At 49.1% G+C, this 22229-nt stretch overlaps 1 protein-coding gene across 1 annotated transcript in view; it reads right to left on the bottom strand.

The window, feature by feature from the left end:
* The window catches only part of CUX2 (cut like homeobox 2), a gene marked incomplete at both ends in the record, with an annotated part of 63072 nt that extends 41331 nt beyond the window's left edge, over positions 1-21741 (bottom strand). Inside the window, one exon of the mRNA XM_082066052.1 lies at positions 21679-21741. Within this exon, the coding sequence (XP_081922178.1) occupies positions 21679-21741 (63 nt within the window). The remainder of the gene's footprint in view (positions 1-21678) is intronic.
* Positions 21742-22229: the final 488 nt, after the last annotated feature.

The raw sequence follows: 22229 nt of genomic DNA, 5'->3' as shown, positions 1-22229 counted from the left end.
TTATAGGTAGGACATTAAACATTATAGCCACTGACGGCATCAAATTACACTTGAAAAATTGAGTTCTGCCGGAAAATGAATTTAAAAACTAAATTAAATTAAAACCTAACCAAATTAAAATTAGGTTTCTATAACTGACTTTTTAATATTTTCAGAAGGGGGAAAAAAAAAAAAAGAAACAAAAACCCTTCTGTCAACTAATAAAATTTGCCAGTGTCTTTTATAGCTGACAAGTCCTGTCTGAGAGCAATTCTGGTTATGCTGCATAATAAATAACTGGAATAGAAAAGGCAGCGGAGGATGGGACGATCAGCTGTGCTGTCTCGGCTCCATTGAAAGGGGCTGTGAAAGGCCAGAAAGAGCTCCAAGCAATTAAAAAAATAATCATAATTAACATAATTCTGAGTAAGAAGCAGGATGGGGCAAATGCGGCCACCACCGCTCTGCTGTAATGACGCCGAAGCAGCCCCGGTGTGCTGGTGGGATGTTTGGGGACCGTCACAGCCCATCGGTCACACGTCATCCCACAAGGATGCTCGGGCAGCGGTGCTGGAAGGAGGTTTGCTGATGCAGGACTGCGGAAAAGATATATCTAAATGCCCTCTTTTCTAGCACCCGCTAGGAAGGAAGGCATTTAGATATATCCTTTCCCCAGGTCCATTCCCTGCTAGAGCTGCAGGGACTCGTCGCACCCTACAAATTTTGGTTGGTCTCACAACCACCAGCTGCAAGGACACAGATGGGAACCACAGCATCCCAGACTGAAACATCAGTGGGGAAGCACCATAAGATTCCACCTGCTTGGTTGGTCTCATGCTCAAGGCTCCAAACCATCAGTTGAAGCTTCCTAAAAATCTCTCCCCAGTCATTAACAGCAGTAATTAATTCATCCTGCTTTTTAAATAGCGTTCGATGTATGAGCCTGCCTGCTCGCATCTTGATCTTGTGTTGTCAGGGCTTTGATAGAGGAGATACATAAACAGCCTGGGTGACCATACATCTATTGATTATTAGTGCAGGCAGATTTAACACGAAAACCGTAATAGGACACATCCAAACGAGCTTTAGGAAATGAGAAAGATCAAGCACGCAGCAAGCAGGTCTGCACAGCCTTGGCTGAGAATTCCCAGTATCCAGGAGGAGTTTGCAGGTATTTGGTCCTGCAAAAGCATCCAGAGAAGTAAAGCCAGGTGGGGAAAGGGAATAGAACGGGGGAAAGGCAATAGAACGGGGGAAAGGCAATAGAACGGGGGAAAGGCAATAGAACGGGGGAAAGGCAATAGAACGGGGGAAAGGCAATAGAACGGGGGAAAGGCAATAGAACGGGGGAAAGGCAATAGAACGGGGGAAAGGCAATAGAACGGGGGAAAGGCAATAGAACGGGGGAAAGGCAATAGAACGGGGGAAAGGCAATAGAACGGGGGAAAGGCAATAGAACGGGGGAAAGGCAATAGAACGGGGGAAAGGCAATAGAACGGGGGAAAGGCAATATTTTCAGTTGAAAGGGACCTGCAGTGATCATCTAGTCCAACTTTCTGACCACTTCAGAGCTGACTTAAAGTTAAAGCCATTATCAAAGGCATTGTCCAACTCTGCCAGGCTTGAGGCATCGTCCACCGCTCTCAGAAGCCTGTTCCAAGATCCCAAACCAGTGCGGTCCACACAAACACCCGTACATGATGCTGAGCCAGGGAACAGAGGCTCAACCAGCAACAGCAGCACCGCATCCCTTTTTAAACTCTCTTTTTTATCTCCATTTTATTTATTGCTCCGCTAAATTGGCAGTTCCCTTGCTGGGGAACTTCCCCCCCCGACTCACTGCTGCTTCACAAGATGCCAGACTCAGGGGCTCGCCTGCTAGACGCCAACCAACGGTCCTCTTTCAACAACATTAATTATCTTGAGCTTTCCATAACACACACACACACACAAAAAAAATCTTGACCCCACTGGCTGCCAATAACAGAGAAGCTCGCAGAGGAAAAGGCTTTTATCTTCCCATCTTCGAAAGGAGTCTCGTGTTTGATCAGTCGGGGCTTTTTTTTTTCCCTTCTCTCTTTGTATATTTTGAACTTTAGAGACTGATTAATTCCTCCTATAGCGGTAAACTGCTGTGTATACTCTCGAGTGTTGACTTGATTTTCTTTCTATTAAAAAATAAATATCTTCATAAGAAATTAAAAGAGCTTAGCGCATCTTTGCTCTGTAAGCAAGTCGGAAAGAGCCTCAGCCTGGAATAGTGGGATGGAGGAGGGGAAAGAGGAGAGTTGAAAAGATTTCTTTACTTTAAATTAAAGTTCAGGATTAAAGGCATCAGGCTTTCAAGAGTTATTGTGAAAGCCTTTTTAAAAAAAGTCCCAAGTGGATAGTCCATAATCTTCTTTTAAATGGCTAAATTTAGAACAAGAAACCCTCCAGCCCTCCACGTCTGGCACACGGCACCAGCGCGGGCTCCGGACTTGGGGTTTTTAATATGATCACTGTTTCACAAATACCAAACAAGATTTACACCAGTTTTGTAAGCCCTGGGTCCACAAAGCCCAGCTTGCCTGGGCTTGGTACCCACAGGATAACACATAAGTATCCGACCCTGCTGCTCATCAGCACCAAGGATGAAAATCAGGAGAAAAAGATCAGAGCCGTTGAGTTCAAAAGTTAATTTCTCTGTCTGGGCCGGGAAGGCAGAGGCAGGCACGATCCCCAATATCGACGGGCCAGATCAGAGATCCCATTTATTGTCATTTATTCCCTACTTTTTCATTTCACCAAATTATCTGAACCCTTACCTCTTATCACAGATCAATGGCTTGGCGAGTAGAAACTCTGAGCTGGTCATAGAAAATATGGTTTACATTTCACCCTCTACCTTGCAGTTTAAGCTCCTTAATCGTGTCTAACAAAGGATTTGACTGAGTTTGTAGCTATTTCAGATGATAAATGCTTCCAGATTTATAGTAGTTATTCACGCAAGGACTACATTACATGTAAATCAATACCATAAAGAACAATTTACTAAAAATATAAATACCATGTTTAGGCTCTAACAATATTAGCAAAGTGGGATTCTTCGTGGCTAAATGTAAAATAACTGCACCTGTTCGAGTGCCCAAGCTGAGATCAGAATAGTGCTCAATGCCACCCTAAAAATAAGAAATATCAGCAATGCCTGCTCTGCCAAAATAGCTCCTGCCCCACCAGCAGCAGTGACGAAGGACGTTCCACCCCCTCCCAGGCGGGAGAGGGACCCTTTCCCATGGGAACAAGGGCTGTGCTGAAGAGAGACATCTCTCCCTGTAACTACATAACTCAGAATAAAAAGCCGGAGCTCCAACACAGCGCAATTAATGCAGGAAGCATCGATTTCTGCACGGCACCAAGCTGGCTCATTAATTCCAGGTGCTCCTACAAGACAATTCCAGCACTGGCCTCCCTGCAACAGGAGATAAACGGGAGGATATCGAAGGCTGAAATTCCTTCACGCACTGACCTTTTATCACCACGGAGCTTCAAAAAAACCATGCATTCTCCACCACTCCCCTCCCCAAAACTCACATTTTGGCTGTCGGTGTTGCAAAGCCAGGTGAGCCACTGTCCCTGGGATGCCAATGCAGGGCCACGATTTCACGGGCAGCGCTGCCTGCAGCCTCCACCTGTCTCTGCCAGGGCCTGGGGCGATGCTGGGATGCAAGGGACACCTTTCTGGAAGCAAGGGACAAGCCACCTCCATCTGCCTCAGCAGAGTTCCTGCCACCACATCCTCACAAAACCCCCTTAACCCCCCAGTCTGCCCATTGACACCCTCTCCCCCCAGCACGGACACCGGCAGCAGGGTGGGGGCATCCCTTGAGCTTTTGGAGAAGCTGCTGGAAGACACTTCACCTCTCACAAACCATCAGAGACCAACACTGGTCCCCCAGCCAGGGGAGCATCTCCCCACACTTGGAGCTACTGCCTCAAACAGCCCCTGGGTGGGAGGGACCTTGATGCAGGAACATAGGTCAGGCAGCCAAAAAATAACCCCAAGAAGGGCAAAGCTGCCTCTTTACCCCAGCACTGTGGTCTGGAGGAGCAGATGAGGCTGTAACCCATCTGTACGGGGACAGGCGACAGGGGACCAGCCACCCTGACTCTCCTTAGCGTCCAAACCACCCCCCCGAACCGTGTGGGACCCCATTCCTGCATGGGGTGGGATGCAGCAGACGGCAGGGAAGGCAGCAGCATCCTCCTGCCGTAACAAATGCCAAATCTGGTTTGCACTTGATAGAGCCTGACAAGAGCAACAATCACAGATTAGTAAGAAAACTTCTTGCTTTTCAACAAAGGTTAATAAATAGTGACAGCATTAAGTCTCTTCTGATTAACTATGCTGAAAGATATCATTGCCGTTTGTAACATGGAATCATTATTGGATTAAGCACAGTGTATAAAAATGAAATGTGAGTTTTAATCTCAAACGCAGGCTCTCCACGCTCCGACGCAGACCGAGCAACTTGCAAAAGCTTCCTTGTATTAAATTCCTTAACTCCGTCTGCGTAGAGATACCATCTACACCATGTCGCCTCTCTAGTTTTTTGGGGGATTGTTTTTTTCTTTCCTTAACTCCAACAAAGCCACCGCGACTTGACTTGAAAAGCATTTAAAAACAAGCCACATGTTCTGGCTAAAATTAAGCCCCAAATCCCATGTCATTTCTGAAGATGGCATCTCCCAGGGAGGATTCCTCCAGCTCCAGCCCCTGGTGTGGAGAGGGCAGGACAAGGGCAAGGAGCAGGAACTGCTGCGCTAATTAAGGAGGCACTAAATTAAGTGTTTCTGGTCATGCATGACCACCTCCTGTGCCTCCCTGCCCCATGGATGGGAACACGGGACGGTTCAGTTAGAAGGAACCTACAATGATCAACCAGCCCAAGATACTCAAAAGGGAAAATATTCTTTAATAAAACAGTTAAAAGCAAAACTCCCGGATTGAGAAGACAAACCGCAGCATCCGTGATGACGTTGTACGGTGGATAGGGAAGAGAAAACCTTCATGTAAACCTCCAGATACGCTGCAACCCAACAATTTCCATGCGTCATGTAAATTCTCTTCAGCTGCTCAAAGGACATTTGTGCACAAGCCCAACACTTGAAGTAGAAAAGAAAAGGTGCTGCTGCGTTTAGTTGGACATACTCGGGTCAACACGGTTAAACCAAGGAGGAATTTTACCCATTTCTACCCAAAATTGTCTATTGAAAAATAAAAGATCACAACTGAGCAGAATTTTGTTAGCTTGAGGGTGTTTGGGATTCATTCCCACTCCAGCCCTCCCACCAGGACTTAAAATATCTCCAGGCCTGGCTGGGAGAAAATAAGGGGAAGAGATCAGAAAGAAAGCTAACAGTAGAAGGGGTTCTTTTTCAAGGAAAAAGCCGCTTTTACAAAAACAAGATGCATTTTCTCCAGAAAAGGCATTTCTGAAGATGTTCTCACTTGAAATGCTGGGGAAAACAAATCTGAACATCTCCCAGAAGAGAAGATTTCTGTTGTTTTATTTTAGGAGGATTCTCTCCCTGTTTATTGTTCATACTGTTGGCATTACATCTACCTTACTGCATTCCACAGCACTTGGGCTAGTTTATAACATAATAGCTTATCTACTCGATTATTACATTTTTTCTTATTTTTATTTTTAAAATCATTAAGAGCAACTGCTAGTTAGCACCAATTGAAACCCCTTATCATCTTTTCCGGATGAAAGGGGGGTGTGTTTGTTGTAATGAAACCAGTTTGCATCTAGATCAAAGTCTCTGCTGTTTGCTTCCTCAGAAAAGTGTTTGACACACATGTCAAAGTGTCAAACTATTTCATTACCACACAAAGCAGAGACACTTTGACTAGGAGATAAGATGTTTCCATCAATCAGCATCCAGAAACACCCTCCCCACTACGATTAAAAAAAAACATGAAATAAGGTGGTTTCAGCCACAGCATTCAAACTGTGGATGCGTTCATGGAGGAACACAGTAATAAAAAATGGCATGAAAGCAAAGCCCAACAGCCATGCATGAGCATCCCACGATGCTCCTTCTGGGGTCACTGTCCAAGGGGAAATCCCGCTTGATAAATGGGAAAACAGGGAAAATAAAGAACTGCTGCCCGAGGGGATGCTGCTGCCGGCCCCAGTGCCCCGGCTTTGAGGCGCGAGTTTAGGGGATGATCCTGGCCTTGCAGGTGAGAAAAGATGAGTCAAGCCCAAGAAATGCCAGAAAGCCTAAAAACAACCCATTCTTCTTCCCGTGGAAAAGAAAACAACTAGGTGGAAAAGCCCACACCTTCATCAACGTGTAGCCCAGGCACAGCAGAGATGAGGATACACGAGGGATGGGGTGGACCACAAGGATGTTAGAATGCCTTCGAATAAATCACCAGCCCAATGAACTGCAGCCCAAGCCAACTTCTTCTGCGGGAAACCACCAAAACCAGCCCAAGGAGGCAGCCCTGGGGAGCAGGGAGGGCTCAGGGTCTGCCACAAAGACAAGGAGCCACCTGAGAAACCAGGACCAGGTCAGCAAAGCCCCAGGAGGGAGCTGGGACCCCTTGGATACAGCAAAGGAGACAGCAGCAAGTTGGATGGTGTCTGAAGGGACTCATCACATGCACAGAGCGCTTTTCATTTGAAACAGACAGACATTGGTTGCAAAATTTAGTTAGAAAGGAAGATCTTAGGTGCCATCAGCTTCATCTCCTCTACAAAGAACATGTAGTAGCTGTTGGTGGTCAAAGTTGCCTTGATGAACATCCCTGAGATGCATGGTCGGGTGCTACATGGTGACACGAGACTGGGGACACTTGTGCTTGATGCCAGTGACCACACCACTAATGGGCTGTGGGATCTACTTGAAAGTCAGCCCAACAAATATGTTTGTTCAAGGGAAAACAGAGCTGAAGCAGCAGCAAGATGTGGTGGGGACCAGAGAAAAGCCTGCACAGAACCAGCGATGCTGGGGGAGCTGTGCGGGAACGCTTCATCCCTACGTAAATACTGTCACCATCATGCCAGCAGAGCCACTGGCTCCGAGACCAGCTAGAAGTTATCAGCCTGAGCAAATTCGGCTTGTTTAAGTTTATATTGCTCTCAGGCACGTTCACCTCTCTGATTTTCCCCAAACACTCTCTCTGGAGGAAGGAAACTTATTCCTCAGTTTCACCTCACCCTCCCACAGGACCCACATAGATTTACAGATGCAGAAGAAAAGCGGCCATGACCACACCAAGGATGCTCCCCAGGTTAATTCAGGTCAGAGATGAGCTCCCAGATGGAGTGAGCCATTTGGGGCAGGGATGCAGCTCCTCTCCGCTAACCCCTTCGCAAACTCGTCTTGCAAAATTGGTTTTTAGCAAAGCCACTTATCACCTTAACCATCTATCGATTCCCTGACTCCTGGCCAGAGCTCCCAGGATCCAGCACAGCACGGGCAGGAAAAGCAGAGAAACCCAACTGCAAATGAGGGCACTAAAGAGCGTGGCTGAGATCGCCCTCGACCACGAGCAAAGCGGTGGTCAGAGGTTCACTGGGAACTTCAGAGCAAACACTGCCAGACAGAAAACTTCTGCTTTTTTGTTTTGCTTTGTTTTTTTGCCACGTCCAGAGGAGAGATGGCAGGTGAGCTCCACCCCACCAAGGCCAAATCCTGCATCACTGTGGCTGCATCACCAAGCTGGGACCTGCACATCACAGAATCACAGAATTGACTGGGTTGGAAAAGACCTCAGAGATCAACAAGTCCAGCCCTTGGTCCAACTCCAGTCCGTTTACTAGATCATGGCACTAAGTGCCATGTCCAATCTCAGTTTAAAAACCTCCAGGGCCGGTGAGTCCAGCACCTCCCTGGGCAGCCATTCCAATGCCTGACCACTCTCTCCGTAAAGAATTTCTTTCTAATATCCAGCCTAAATTTCCCCTGGCAGAGTTGAAGCCCATGCCCCCTTGTCCTATTGCTGATGCCTGGGAGAAGAGCCCAATCCCCACCTGGCTAGAACTTCCCTTCAGGTAGTTATAGGGAGTGATAAGCTCACCTCTAAGCCTCCTCTCCTCCAGACTAAACAACCCCAGCTCCCTCAGCCTCTCCCCATAGGCCTTGTGTTCAAAATCACTCAAGTGCAATGCCAGGATCCTTTTTCCCACGTGGCAATTGCAAAAGAGAATACATAAATAACCCCCTGAGCATCCTTCTCCAGGGATCACACGCCGCCTAAATCCCATCTCCGTGGCCAGGATGGCCCTGGAGCCGCCGACGCCAGGACACGGGCTGCGAGCAGGAGCTCACGGCCCCGCGAGCTTCCCGGCAGTATCGATCTCCCAGCAGTAACAGCCGGTATAATTTTGCTTAGCTTCAAATACCTGGCGATCATGAATTCTTCGGCCACAAGGTTATAAAGCATTCTCTAAAACATGAGAAAAAGATTAAGCTTGCTTATAGTTAATAATATACTGTACACTGTCTATCAAGCTGGCTGTTTGCTATTGAGAGCCTACTATTAGACACTTATTTAAAAGGCCTTTCAAGGCTTCCGAAGAAAGTGCAGTTATGCATTTTTTTTTTTCTGGCAAGAACTACTATAGATAAACATCAATTCACTCCTGCAGATCACAGTCGCAGTAAATAAATTTTTCAGGAAGCTAAGTTCCATACAAAGCCTCCTCAAAGCTCCCATTTCACACAACATCAATGTTTGGCCTCTGAGAAATAAAAAAGCTGTAAGGTTGCTTTATCCAGAGCTAAATTATCAATTGCAGCTGCTTAAGAAAAAAAAAAAAAAAATAGGGCATTTCAATGAGAAATCAGTGCGGGAGGTAAACAATACAGTTGCTAGATGGCGATACCGGTTAGAGACAAAACAGGGAAAGATGGGGATTTTGCTGGTGATTGATCTGGACCTCCTGTGACGGCATCTGCAGCCCCGCATGCATTGCTGCGGCCCCAAATGCACCATTGCAGCCCCAAATGCATCAGTGATGGTGAGGAGGGAGCAGCCAGCTCCAGGCAAGCTCAGCAGCCCGCGCTCGCGCTATTTTCTTTTATAGCTTTTTAAAGTAGCGGCCTGGGATTATCCATTATAAAGCATTTGTCACCAAAAAAAGCAAACCACCCCACACTAGTTATAACGGTAAAAGCCACGTCCCCCTGGATCTCTCGCGAGGTGGGATGGAGGGAGAGCTGCCCGGCCGAGCCCGCAGCGCTGGATTCCGCCGGCTCAGACAGTGGGAGGGAGTTACAACCCACTGGGATCCAAAAGTGCTTTTCAAAGCAGCTCGCCAGGATTCTGCCACGGGATGGGAAGGGATGGCAGGAAAAGCATCTCGGCTCAGCCCTTCCTAACGAAGCCCTGGCCATTTTGAGCAGCATCCCACAGGGCTGCTGCCCGCTGCCTGCCCAATAATTCAGTCCTTGGGGGGTACATCCATACCCTGCCAGAGCCAGGACCGTGCTAATATTCAGGATGCTCCATCTGCTCTTTAAATAAAGAGACGCTGGGCTCTGTACTTGTTTAATTATGAGCTTAAAACCAGACCAAAATACAGAAATGCTTCCAGGCTCTGGTTGTGCACCCTGGTAGGAAGGCAGGGTTCTTAAATAAGAGAGCAAGGGATGGGTCAGTAGAACTGCTGCCAAAGCACAGTCTGCATGTCCCTCATAGCAAGACCTAATGAACCAAAATACCCTGCGGTGCCCAAAGTTGTTGGAGCTTCATAACTCACTTAAAAAAAATCACGGAGGAAAAAGGGCAGGGCTGTGTTCTGGTTTTGGTAACTCCAGAGCAAATCAGCGCAGCTTTCCAGCAACACACAGGGTTGTACCTGCCAGCCTTGGCACTGGCACAGGTCCAAACTCATAGACCCCAAATGAACCCTGAGCTGCAACGGAACAAGCCCCTCGCACGCTCTTCAATCGCAAATGAAGCAGCAAAGCTCCGTTTCCAAGCCCACCGGTGCGGTTTGCTCTGCGGGGACAGCAGAACCGGCCCCAGCGCGGTTTGGGGTGAACCCTGTCTGGAGCAATGACGCTAAAACCCAGGGACCCACCAGCGATTCAGGCACTCAGTTGTTAAACAAAAGGGCAATTTGGAGAGTTAATAAGTTACCAGAGGAGCTGCTGCCTTGCTCAAGCACAAGAACTGGGCAGCTCCCCATTGCCTGACAGAGGCTAAAGACCCATCATCTCCATCAACGCTTCCTAAGCGCTGGTTATTTAAAAGAAAATAATAAAGAAAGCCAGGTCAGCTGCCCCTCAGCTCTTTACAAAAATGTTTTCCTTTCAACTCATCTCAGAAAATAACCAGCAGATGCTCAACAGAGGAGCACATTTTCCATCACTAAAATAAACTTAATTCTGAAGTCGTGAACTTGTGACACCCATTGCTCTCCTGAAAATAAAACCGCCAGGGATGATATAATATGCATATTTAACCTTCTGATGTTGCTAATGTTTTTAGCAGAAACTGATACATCACCCGTGCCCGCCGACAGGCACGAGAGCCCAGAAGCTGGTGCTGTGGCTATTAGCAAACCGCTATTACCTGCAGAGTTATTTCTAGGTTATAGAAATGAGCTCTTGGGCTTATGGTATTGAAAGGGCTACGGCACCCAGTGGGGCCAGGGAGCTCATCCCATCGCCAGCCAGAGGCTTTGGGACGCTTTTCTGGGTACTTAAGTCACCACCTCATCAAAACAACAAAAAACCATATATATATATATATATATGTTCATAAATACACCAAATTTTAAATAAGAGGCAAGTCTTTCAAGGAAAAAACCTGCCGGGAGCAAGCCCCCACACAGCCCTGATCTTACTTGATCCAAGGCTAGAGGGAAAATATTTATTTAGGTTAAGGAGATTGCCAGAAGGCACAAGTTTTAAAAGTAAAATGCCAAAGCACCCAGGGAAAAACCATGCAAATTACCATCAGGACAAGTTCTTATCTATATCAATATCTGCCGGCAACAGACCGTCCCCAGCCACCAACCACAGAGTCATCTGTACTCGAGCGACACTTTCCCCAAAGTTACATTTACAAGACTTTTACCGTTTCTATTATTTTTTTTTTTTAAAAAAAAGGTTTCATTTTCAGGGAGCCCTGTTACAGCAGTTGTTGAGCACTTCAAACCTAAATTTCCATTTAGGAATGAAAATCTATGTCATGCACGTCTTTACAAAAAGCAACATGTGCTTAGCAAGATGCAACGCAGTATGTCAAGTTTGGGACACTTTTTGTGTCCCAAGTAATCATAACTTTTAAAAAGCGCATCTGCCCAGGTCCCCATCCAGTATTTAACTTTTAATAGGAATGTAGCTCTTTTAGTATTCATGATGAAATCGAAGTTACTCTCTCAGAAACTTTGCTCGCACTCAGGAATTTGTCCAGGACCGCTCAGCACCCCTGGGGTTTGTCCCCTGCTCTCCCAACACCCACAAGCTCATCTTGAAGGTGATTCTTGGTGGCCCTTGGGGACAGGAACCCTCCGCAGGGTTGAGCCGAGCACCCCCAATGTGCTTTTCTCTATAAGATTTGGTGACTGGTAAGTAAATGGTAAGTAAATGTTTTTCCATCAATAACAACAGATAGATAAATCAAAGCTTCAGCGTCAGATCTCTTCAACAGCAACAGGGATGTCCTACCGAATCCGTAGATGAATCAAATACCTGGCACGAGGCTGCAGATAATCCCCACGGTTTATTTTGGGGGAGCCGGGGTGCGGAAGGAGGGGGGGCAGGCTCCAGCCCTGGCCAGGATTTGCGTATTAGTAAAAAACAAACAATCCTGTAAATAACGAGCCCCTCGTCCTGTCTCCACCACGCTCCTCTTATTGAGTGAGTCAGATGTTCTGCTGATTAAAAATTGATCCATTTCAAAATCTAATCAACAGAATAGGATTCTTTCATATGTTATCAAGGCAGCTGCTGACAACAAAAACCAAACCTGTTATTAACCCATGAACCCCAATGACCTGAACCTGGCTGGGCTCTGCAACTGTAAATTATTCAGTAGTCCAAGAGCAATACCCGTAAGCCTGATGAATTTACGCCCCGAGCGGAGCCGGTGGGGGTTAAAGCCAATATCACAGACCCAGGGGTCCCCGGGGACGCGGTTCATGACACGCTGCCACTCCGTGTCATGCCTGGGAATACATTACCGGCGTCTGCTCGGCCTCGCCTTGCAAATGTCTAGTCCTTTTTTTTTTGTTCTTGTTTTTTAAATGACTTTCTGGATTCATCACGGCACCGTAGGGAGCAGCCCTGTGCCGGCAGACCCCAGGCAGTACGGCCGGTCTCTGCTCAAGCCCCAGGTCATCGTCATTGAGCAAAATTCATAGAGCAAACGGTTGGCACCCCTGCGTTAACCATCGCCCAGCATCGCTGCATCAGCCACAGAGGAACAGGGAAATTGGGAAACTGCCACATGCAGCATCGGCTGCTGGTTGATCCACTCACTCTAAGAGGCTTGAACCAGAGTGGGGAAAAATAGGTGCCACGTAAACCAAGCTCAAAGATAATAATGGCTTTTCTCTTAAATCAGAATATATTTGTAAGTTTGATGACTCTCTGAGCACTCCATAAAGCTCAAATAAACCCTGGAGAGCCCCCTCAGACTGGCCACAATTGATCCCAGCTCCACTCCGGATTAAACCCCTGGCAGGCTCCCGGTGAGACCTCCCCATGCACCTCAGCATCCTTCCAGGGATGCTGCCTGGTGGGATATCAGAATGATTCAGACACAGAGAACACAGCAGGGTTTTGCCTCCTGATAAATCAGATATTCCATATAATTTCATTACATTACAAGGTAGATATCAGGGAATGACTCTTGGAAGAGAAGCTGAGCCATCCTGACACAGCCAGTGATTCATTCCTGTGATCTGCAGGGATGTAAATAAACAACCTTTGGTTTGTCCCCAAATCATCATCGTCACCTCTCTGGGGGCCACGGTGGCTCCCTCGGCGCTGCCAGGGCAGACAGGCTCACCCAGCACCGACCATCTACCCCTCCGCTCCCTCCTCACTATCTCATAATCACACTTGTGCAAAGCTGTTGCCGTACATACGGAAAAGAGAAAACATCCTTGGAGAGCCTAACAATCAGACAATTTTTAAGATCATGGAGCATTAAACCATTCCCAATAGGGTTTACTAATCAAACAGCCAAATCCTTCATAACCAACCAATCCCTACAGAGCAATTAAATCCTTCCCCTTTAAAACACTTGGCACGCCGTCTGGGGAGAAAAAGAAAAATTTGCAAAATTCATTTGATAAATTAACCAGGGAAAAGAAAGAAGTGAATCAAGCTTTGTTCTTTTCATTTTTTTTAATTATGGAATTCACAATGCCTGAATAATGTTTAATAAGAACTATGAAAATTCCTAACAGTATTACAACACAACACAAAAGAATTAACCTGGTTACCGTGAAAAATTGCATATTTAATTAAGAACAGAGAGTTCAAAACTATCCAGAGATTTCAAAAGTACTGTTGCCTAAGGGGCTAAATTACACGCTCGCAGTGCTGCTAACAGGGCTGGAGCGCGCAATCATTACCCAAGTGTCCCCATTAAGTGACAATGGGCAGATGACATCAAATTCATTTCAAAAGCAACAGGAATTGAAGCATTCACTTGGGTAGTGGAAGGCAAAGCGACTATCCTGCTGGTATAAACCAGACCCCTTGTTGATAAAGGCAATAATTAAAGAATAATGTTAATTAGCTGCTTTTATTTGAAAGAAAAGTGCAGTGGCAGGAGACGCCGCTACCTCTGTGGTGTGTGCCAAGCGGAGAAGGGAGCAGGAAGAGCTGCTGACCCTGGATGGCCACCAGCATCCTGGATGCGGGGTCGTGACCGGAGCCGTGCCATGGGCTGGGACCCACTGGCCTTGGGTGGCCACGGCACTGGGCAGCCCTCGCCACCACTGCAATGGGGCCTGGGGAGTCAAGAGGGGGTTGGGATCAGCCCATCACGGGTGCCGGAGGAAGGGGCCTGGAGTGGCACAGCCAGAGCATCCCGCTCCAGCACAACATATGTGCCATGAGCAGATGGAGAAGCCTCCACTCGGGCACTGCTGAGGGGAACCTCATGGGACTCAGCACTAAGCTCTGCGCCATCAGGCTGGACACGAGGAAGAAATTGTTGCCCCTGAGGGTGGTGAGAGCCTGGCCCAGGGTGCCCAGAGAGGTGGTGGATGAACCATCCCTGGAGACATCCCAGGCCAGACTGGACGGGGCTCTGAGCAACCTGAGCTGGTGCAGATGTCCCTGCTCGTGGCAGGGGTGGCACTGGATGAGCTTTGAAGGTCTCTTCGAACCCACACTATTCCATCATTCTATGGAGGGTGGTGAGCTGCCGCCCTGGGGGTACAGGGAGCTGCAGTACAGGGATCCCCAAGAGCCTTCCTCCTGGAGAGCACCATCCTCCCCATCACCATGTACTGCTCCATCACACGCAGGCATCATGGGGTCTTCTAGCAACACCCAAACCGTGCCCCTGTTCTCCCTTCAGCCAAGAAACCAGGGTGACATGAGGGGTAACAACTACCCAGCTCCCCGGGGATGAAGCAACGTTTGCAAACCACTGCAAGAGCCACAGATGACGGCAGCTCTCCCCATCGGTGTGATTAATAAAGAATAAATGTCCTCCGCAGCCAGGCTGAGCAATAACACACCGTCTCCGGCGCCGATGAGCGGCTGTGCTTACACCGCACATTACAAGACGCGCTGCCAGCACCAGGTAATACTTTATTATGTTATCCCGACGGAAGAAAACAAAGGATGCCCGAGGTCCTGACTTCGGTGTAAAACTGCAGGAGCGTTACCAAAGGCAACGGCAGCATGTCTGAAGCAGCTGACGCACAGCACAGCTCCCACCACAGGAATATTTACATGGGGTTCAAATTGGTTATTTACTTTTTTAGAAAATCCACGTTGCAGAAGAACTAGCTAGCACGCACACGCCAAGCAATTAATATTAAAACGGCCACGCGTTAGCAGTGAGTCGCTTAAACTGCAGCTATATCAATACTCTGGGGTCCTGTTGCAGCTTTGGGGAAATCATTAAGTGCTACACCAAAGTAGTCAAAAAAATAATTACACGGCAAGGCCGTAATAGGAAAAAAAAAAGGCACTGAAACCATTTTGGAAGGTGGTGTTGGTGTGTTCAGCTGTGTGAAATCAGGAAGCTCCACTTAAAAGAAAATCCACCAGTGGTGGGGATGCTGCAAAGCAGCTCTTTGGCAGACACAGCCAAAATAAATCATATTAAATGTACAGATGAAGCTGAAGGAGCCCATCACCGCACACTGCCCTTCCAACAGGGTTCCCGCCTGCAAGCCCAGGGTGAGCAGCTATTGTCCCCCCAGCACCCCAAATCTGAGCCGGGATCTGCCAGCGCCGGCTGGGGACGATGCAGGAAGAGGGGGATGCTGCTCATTAGAAGCACTGCAGTAAATAACAAGCACTTCAGCTTTCCAGGCTATCTAAGGCTTTTGGTTAGATTTTACTGATGACCCCCTGTGGCTGGCGGCTTGCTGGCTTCGAGAGCTGCTTCTTCATGGCGCTGATACATCCAGGACCTCTTTAAAGATGCCCCAAGATCCTCAAAATGGGCAACCGAAATAGGGCACACAACCCTTCCCAGGGCTTTTCTCTGCAAGGGACCACAGACAAGTGCCCAGCCACACCGCCATGGCATGGGCACAACCGCCACAATGCTGCCAGGCCCCTTTTTGGGGCGTTTTGCAAGAATACTCCATCCCTTACACCCCACGAGCAGGGAAACTGAGGCACAAAGCCATCACCCAAGGGAGCAAGTGGGTGCTGGGACAGAGCCTGACCCAGTGCCAGAGCAGTTTCATTCCATCCCAAATCCCAGGCTTCTCAGCCTGCGATGGGGAAGGGGACACGGGGACATCATCCTGTTATTTTATGGTGGGCCAGGAAGAGGAATCCTGAGTTTCAACCCTCCAGCAGAAAAACCCCACTGCCCCATGCTCATCCCCATCCTTTCCACTCACTGAGCCCTGAGGTACTGGGATGAGGAACCCAGAGCCCCTGCTCACGCCCCCAAACCCCCACCGTCAATGCCACACCAGGAACAGGAGATCTTAGACATCGATCCCAAATGAACTGGACCCAGCATGGGGCCAAATCCTCCTTCCCAGCTTTTGCTGCCTCAACAAGACACCAAAAGCTGCAGGAAAGCATGCAGCACAAAAAAAAAGGGATAATTAAAGGAAACTCAGTCATAGATCCTAACACAACATGCACAAGAAAGTGTTACGAAAGGGGAAAACTTTTTAATAAAGTCTGCAAGTATATATTCCTCCTTTATCAACCTCAAGATTTATTGACCCAAGAAGGCATATTGACTGAATAAATCTTGATAATGACCCCAGCAGAAGTCAATACCTGCTTATTATCTCCCAAGTTGGGGAATTACATCTTTCGGTAATAGGAGCAGGATGGTACAAAACGTTCTGAGAAACTTCACCCAGGCTTTTTTTTGGGGGGGATGGATGTTTCTAATGTGCCTGTTCCAAACCAAGAGGGAACCTGCAACACCATTAATACAGCGAGCGAGCTGCGGTGGGGTTTCTATCTCAAGGTCTGGTAAGGGAGGAGCACACACCATCGCTTTTGAACCCTAAATTAATTGAATTTCAAGGCAGGCTCCTGAGGAGCAGGATGCTGCAGCTCACCATCACCCTCCCTCCTCCCCACAAACCATGATCCCACATTTTCAATTTGTTGTGTTACACCAGCAGCTCACGGGATAAACCCCTGAAATTCAAGACATGGGAATTCCCATAGGCGGGGATGTTCAGCGCCATGATTACAGCAGCACCCAAGGGAGGAGGGAACAGCATCACCACCATCCCACAGGACACACAGCCACCCCAAGAATGCAAATACACTGCTTGTCCCCACCAGCAAAAATAGGAAGGGAAAACACGGGAGCAGACGGGCCACTCCATAGCCCAAATCTGTAGGCAAGCAAAACCTTCTGCATTTAAACACGGTGCTTCTTTTGCCAACAGTTAACTTTCCATTCAGCAGAGAACACAGCAGCTATGGGACCGGCACACACAACAATTATGCCTGCATTTTTATTCGAAGTCTCTGCAGACGGCAAGAAAAATTAACTGAAGGGAGCAGCTCCTGTGCCAACATATGGAAGGAGATGAATAGCGAGTTCTGCACGCTCCGCCGAGGTTATCTAGTTAAGCAAGTACCTCCTGAAGGACTCACGGGCTGGGAGCGTACTGTTTGCTTAATCTGGTCATAAATAATAATTCGGATCAGCAAACGCTTTAATATTCAGCTCCACCTGCAGCACAGCAGCCCTGCTGAGCCCTGGCAAACTCACGGCCGCGAGGCAGCGGGAGGTGATGACGCAGCCCGGGGACCCCAAGGAAATGGCTCATCCCCAAACCCACCTCCACGCTGGACAAACCCCCCAGGAGGTGATACCTCCCTCTGACACCTTCCCTCTGCTCCCACAAAATCAAATTATATATCCGACCTCGTCCCCTATTTGCCTCTTAGCCACAATCCCGTTCTTTTTCCCCTCCTCCACCAAGGCCACAGAGACAATCCACCAAACTGGATCAGGAGGCCAGCACGCACATCTCTAATGGGCTGCGGCACGCACACAATTAATTAATGGATTTATTAATTAGGGAAGAAGTCGCTCTTCGGGCTGAAATTGGGGTCACCAGTTTCTAAAGTGAGAGCTGTGGAGCTAAAGATAAACTCTCATTTTCTGCTGCTCTCTTCTTGTCTGGCAGCGTCTCAATTATTCAGCCACAGGAGGGGGGAAAATAAAAGGGAAAAATAAGAAAAACCACATTTCACTTTAGAAACTTCGTGGTTCAACTTCCTGCTGATGGACAACACAGGCCCAACCGTGAGTGGGACCAGCAACACGGCCCATCTCGTTCTCCCCTTCACATACAAATTGGAAATATCAGAAATATCAAGTATTTGCTTCTAATGAAGGATTTTTGGGGAATGGTGGGATGGATGCTGCACCCCAGCCTGTCCCAAGGATAGAGCTGCGGTGCAGATGTGGAGGAAGGTGACACCACAAAGTGGTCAATGATGGTGGCACCCAGGGACACACAAGTACCACAGTCACTGAGTGGCCATGCTGGAGCATCAGCTACACTTTGGTAGTCGGTTCAGCTGAACCTCCTTAGTGTCACATGGAAGGGACAAGCATTTCTAGCTGCCACAGCCCTAGATCTCTAAGGAAACAGCGCTCCTGGGTGAAGGAAAGAAATGTCACTAGTGTCCCTGCCAATGGATGGGCTGCAGAGCACAGCCGCAATAGGAGACAGAGAAGAATCCACGTGAAGAGCATCACCATGAAAGCCCCGGACACTGGAAATCTCTCAAGAGGAGCACACAACCATCAGACAACACATACCACCACAATGAGATAAACACCTGCAGAGAATGAGGCTTCATTAGTGCCACTGCCCCTAAATTCATGTTAATGGTTTAAACGGGACAATTCTGCAGCCCACATGCCTGGGGAGCACAAACCACCTTCACAACCCCACAGCACTCCTCAGCCACCCCCAGCATGGGCTGCACTTGCATAAACCCCAAGATTTCAGCTTGGAAAGACAAAAATCCCCCTGAGATGGGGCACCCAGAGCCCCCTCCCCCAGGCTTCCCCTCTCTTCCCCCTGAGCACAGTGACCACGGGTACCATCCCACCCTCCACCTCTGCGATGCTGGGGTGGAAACAGATGGTGTTGGGTGCTGGAGGAAACTAGAAGGTCCCACCATCCGCTCCATAAGAGCCCACCAAAACACACAGAACCCGGGGAATTTGCAGAGGTGAATTTCCCCCCCATTCACAGCCCTAAAAGTGCCCCCGAGATTATCCTGCCCAGAGGCTGCTCCACCAGAGTGCAGTTAAGTTTATTAGTCCAAGCTCCAGGAATTAAGCTTCAGCCAAGAGGACTGATTGCTTATTTACTGCTGTTGTCTATATAAAGAAGAATTTTGACACATTGTTAAATGATAGCACATTTAGATAAGTCAAGCTGTCATATCATTTAATGGATGTCTAAACTCCCTCTGTAGCTGATATGTAAAATTTATGCGCTTCAGAATATCATAAGGTTATAATATTTTAATCACATCCACAGTTGTGGGGTTTTTTTTCTCCCCTAAACTTTGAACAGCTAAAAAACATTCCATCAACCGCACGGCACCGCGAGGCTCCCGGCACGCTGCCATCCGGCAGAGCCGCCGAAGTTTCTGCCCAACTCCGCTCCGGCACGCGGAAAGCGTTCGCATTACAGGAAATCAAACGAAGAGCATTTTATTTGACGAACCAAACACTGGAGCCATATAGCCAGAGCTCATCTGCATAATGAGATGTGAAGACATTTATAAAAGATGGCTATAATCGGTCTCTCTCCTCTCACTCGCGGTTGTATTTATTATCCCAAATCAGCAGCTCACAACTCTTGCTATTTTTTGCCGTTTTAACACAGATTAAAACAGCATCCAGCATGCGGAGCGTGTAATCCATACAATGCTAACCGGAAGATAATAAACCAAGAGCAAATTAAAACACAAAAAACCCACAAAGGTATGAATCCCGCTATGACTATTATACACAAGAAAGCTGTAAAAAAATACTGCATTAGTAATGTACACAATAAAACAATCTCATAACCCGGTGAAATATGTCTGGTATTATCTTTGATAGAATTTTATCTCTTCTCATTTCCGAGACTATGTGCTGTAAAAAGGCTCAACGCCGTCTCGATCAAAGTGCTGCCGAGTAGCACATTATCTACGTGTTTTACATATGCCCACCATTCATCAGGGTTGCTCAAACTCTGCCATTCCCAGCCAGCCCCAGGCCAGCAGAGCTTCTCAGACACATGCATTAAAAAGAGAGAAAAAAATAAAAAGGAAAAAGCTCTTGGAAGAATAATAAATGGATTGTTTCCTTTTTTTTTTTTCTTTTTAATTATTTTTTTTAATAGAGGGCATTAGGCCAAGCTGGCACAAGGTCACCTTTCCCACCGTGATCCCAGCAAGGCGGCAGAACTGCTGCCTGGACAGAAGTCAATCCCAGCGCTCCCTCTCCAGCTCCGTACCCAGGCACGGCCGCTCGGCCAAGCAGAACGGTGGGGAAGGAGAGCGGCTGCCCATCTCCCAGCCCAACTCTCCCCCCGGCAAGGCCCCCCCGACAAACCCACGGGAAAGTAGCTGCCAATATTTGTCTTTAAATAAAGGTCTGCGCGCACCCAGGAAAAGTCATTAGTGTGATGTAGCGAGGAATGCTTTTGTATCCGAACTGCTTAGACCCGTAATCCCTTTCTGACCACAATGCCATAAATGAGCAGTCATGGCAAACCGACCAGCCCTGGTACCTGCATTACTTTTAGGGTCGCGTATCACAGATGTAGCACGTAATCTCCTTAAAAGCCAAAATGTATTAAACGCTGGAACTGTTGATACAGTACTGAAGCCCCATAAATCGCATTTCAATTTGTTTACTCCCCTATGAAGCATGCCGTATTTTAAACTCCGTAATATCCTACAGGGATAAACCCATTTAATATCCATGTAAATGCGCATTTCGGCTTTTGTAGTAGATCCAGGTTGGGTTTCATCCCATTATGTTGGGAGAGCTATTGTGTTAATTATCCGCCTCCCCACTACATCGGCGCCTATTTAAGGTCACAAAACTGTCAGCATCCCCTGACAAACCTTCCCTCGCACACGTTAACAAAAGGACTTACCGTTAATTTCACAGACCGAGGGCACCACGGCGGGATACGGCATCCGTGACCTGCCCAGAGCCACAAAGGATCTCTCTCCCGCCGCATCCATCACAAGTCCCGACCGCTGGGTACCAGCCCTCACCCCCGCCGGCTCTCAGGACTGACCAGCCGCCCACCGATACCGATCGCCTTCACCGACATTCAGGGCTGAGCGAGCCCCAGCACCGGCACCGCAAACCCCCGGCCCTGAATAACAATGGGAACGCGGCGGGGCCCCGGGCAGCCCCGCTCCGCCATCCCCCGGGCTACCGCGCATCCATCATCTCCATCAAGAGCCTCTGCCCTCCCAGCGCCCGGCTCCAAACACCAGCGAGGGGACGCAATTACAGAGCCGTCCCCGCTCCCGGGACGGGGGGGTGGGGACGAAACGACGACACCGGGGACACTTTGCAGCCCGCGGGCACCTGCGGCTCCGCTCCGCGGGCAGGGAGCGCAAGAAACTTGGCGGAGCGGCGCGGGGGGCCGCGCTCCCCGCAACTTCATCCCGCGGTAACTTCCCTCCCTCCCTCCTTCTCCTCCCGCCGGGGCGGAGCGGCGGCCGCCCCCCTCTCCCGCTCCCGGCCCCGCTGTCACCTCGGGGGCGGCGGGGCGGGGGCCGGGGCGGCGCGGCTCCATTGCCGCTAGCGCTGCTCCATGCTCCCGGGCGGCGCCGAACAAAGAGCGGCGGCGGCGGGGATCAATTTCTGATACCTATCGATGGGGAAAGGCGGGCGGAGGGAGAGAGGGAGGGAACGGGGAGGGGGGGGGGAGAGGGAGGGATGGGGGCGGCCGCCTGGATCCCCCCCCTCCCGCCGGCTCCTCCGCCAGCCCCGCGGCCGCCGCCGCCGCCACCAACCTGGAGCCGGCGGACATCAAACCGCGTCCGGTATCGAAACATCGATCCCACGTCGGCGGCCATCTTGGGGGAGCCAGGCGGCGCGGAGGGGCGCGGAGCGGCGCGGAGGGGAGCGGAGCAGCCCGCCCGCCTCCACCGCCGGGGGCGGCCCCGCCGCCTCGCCCCGCCCGCGCTCCGCGGGGAGGGGAGGGGGCGGCCACCCCCAAACCCGGGGCCACCCCCGGGGACCGTCCCCACGCGGGTCGTGGGACCCCCCTCCCCCGCCCGGGAAAGGGGCGCAGAGCCGCGGTACGATTGATTTCTTTAAAAACAAATCAGTGTTTGACAAACACCCAGCCTCCGCGGGGAGGGGGAAATTCACCATCCGGAAGCTGCCGGTTAAACTTTTTCAGGTTGTTTTATTTTTATTTCTAACCTGACACATCTAGCACCTTCGACCTTGGTGGGAGTTGGCATAGCAAACATATAGTACACCACGGCCAGAAAAATCCCCAAATTCATACTGGTTTAGGGCTACATTTTTAAATTACTTAATACATTTGGGCTGTGAA

The sequence above is a fragment of the Streptopelia decaocto genome (assembly GCF_964273445.1).
Source record: "Streptopelia decaocto genome assembly, chromosome: 15".
NCBI lineage: Eukaryota > Metazoa > Chordata > Aves > Columbiformes > Columbidae > Streptopelia > Streptopelia decaocto.
Note: the sequence above shows the minus strand (reverse complement) of the source record. Positions and strands in the feature narration are given on the sequence as shown.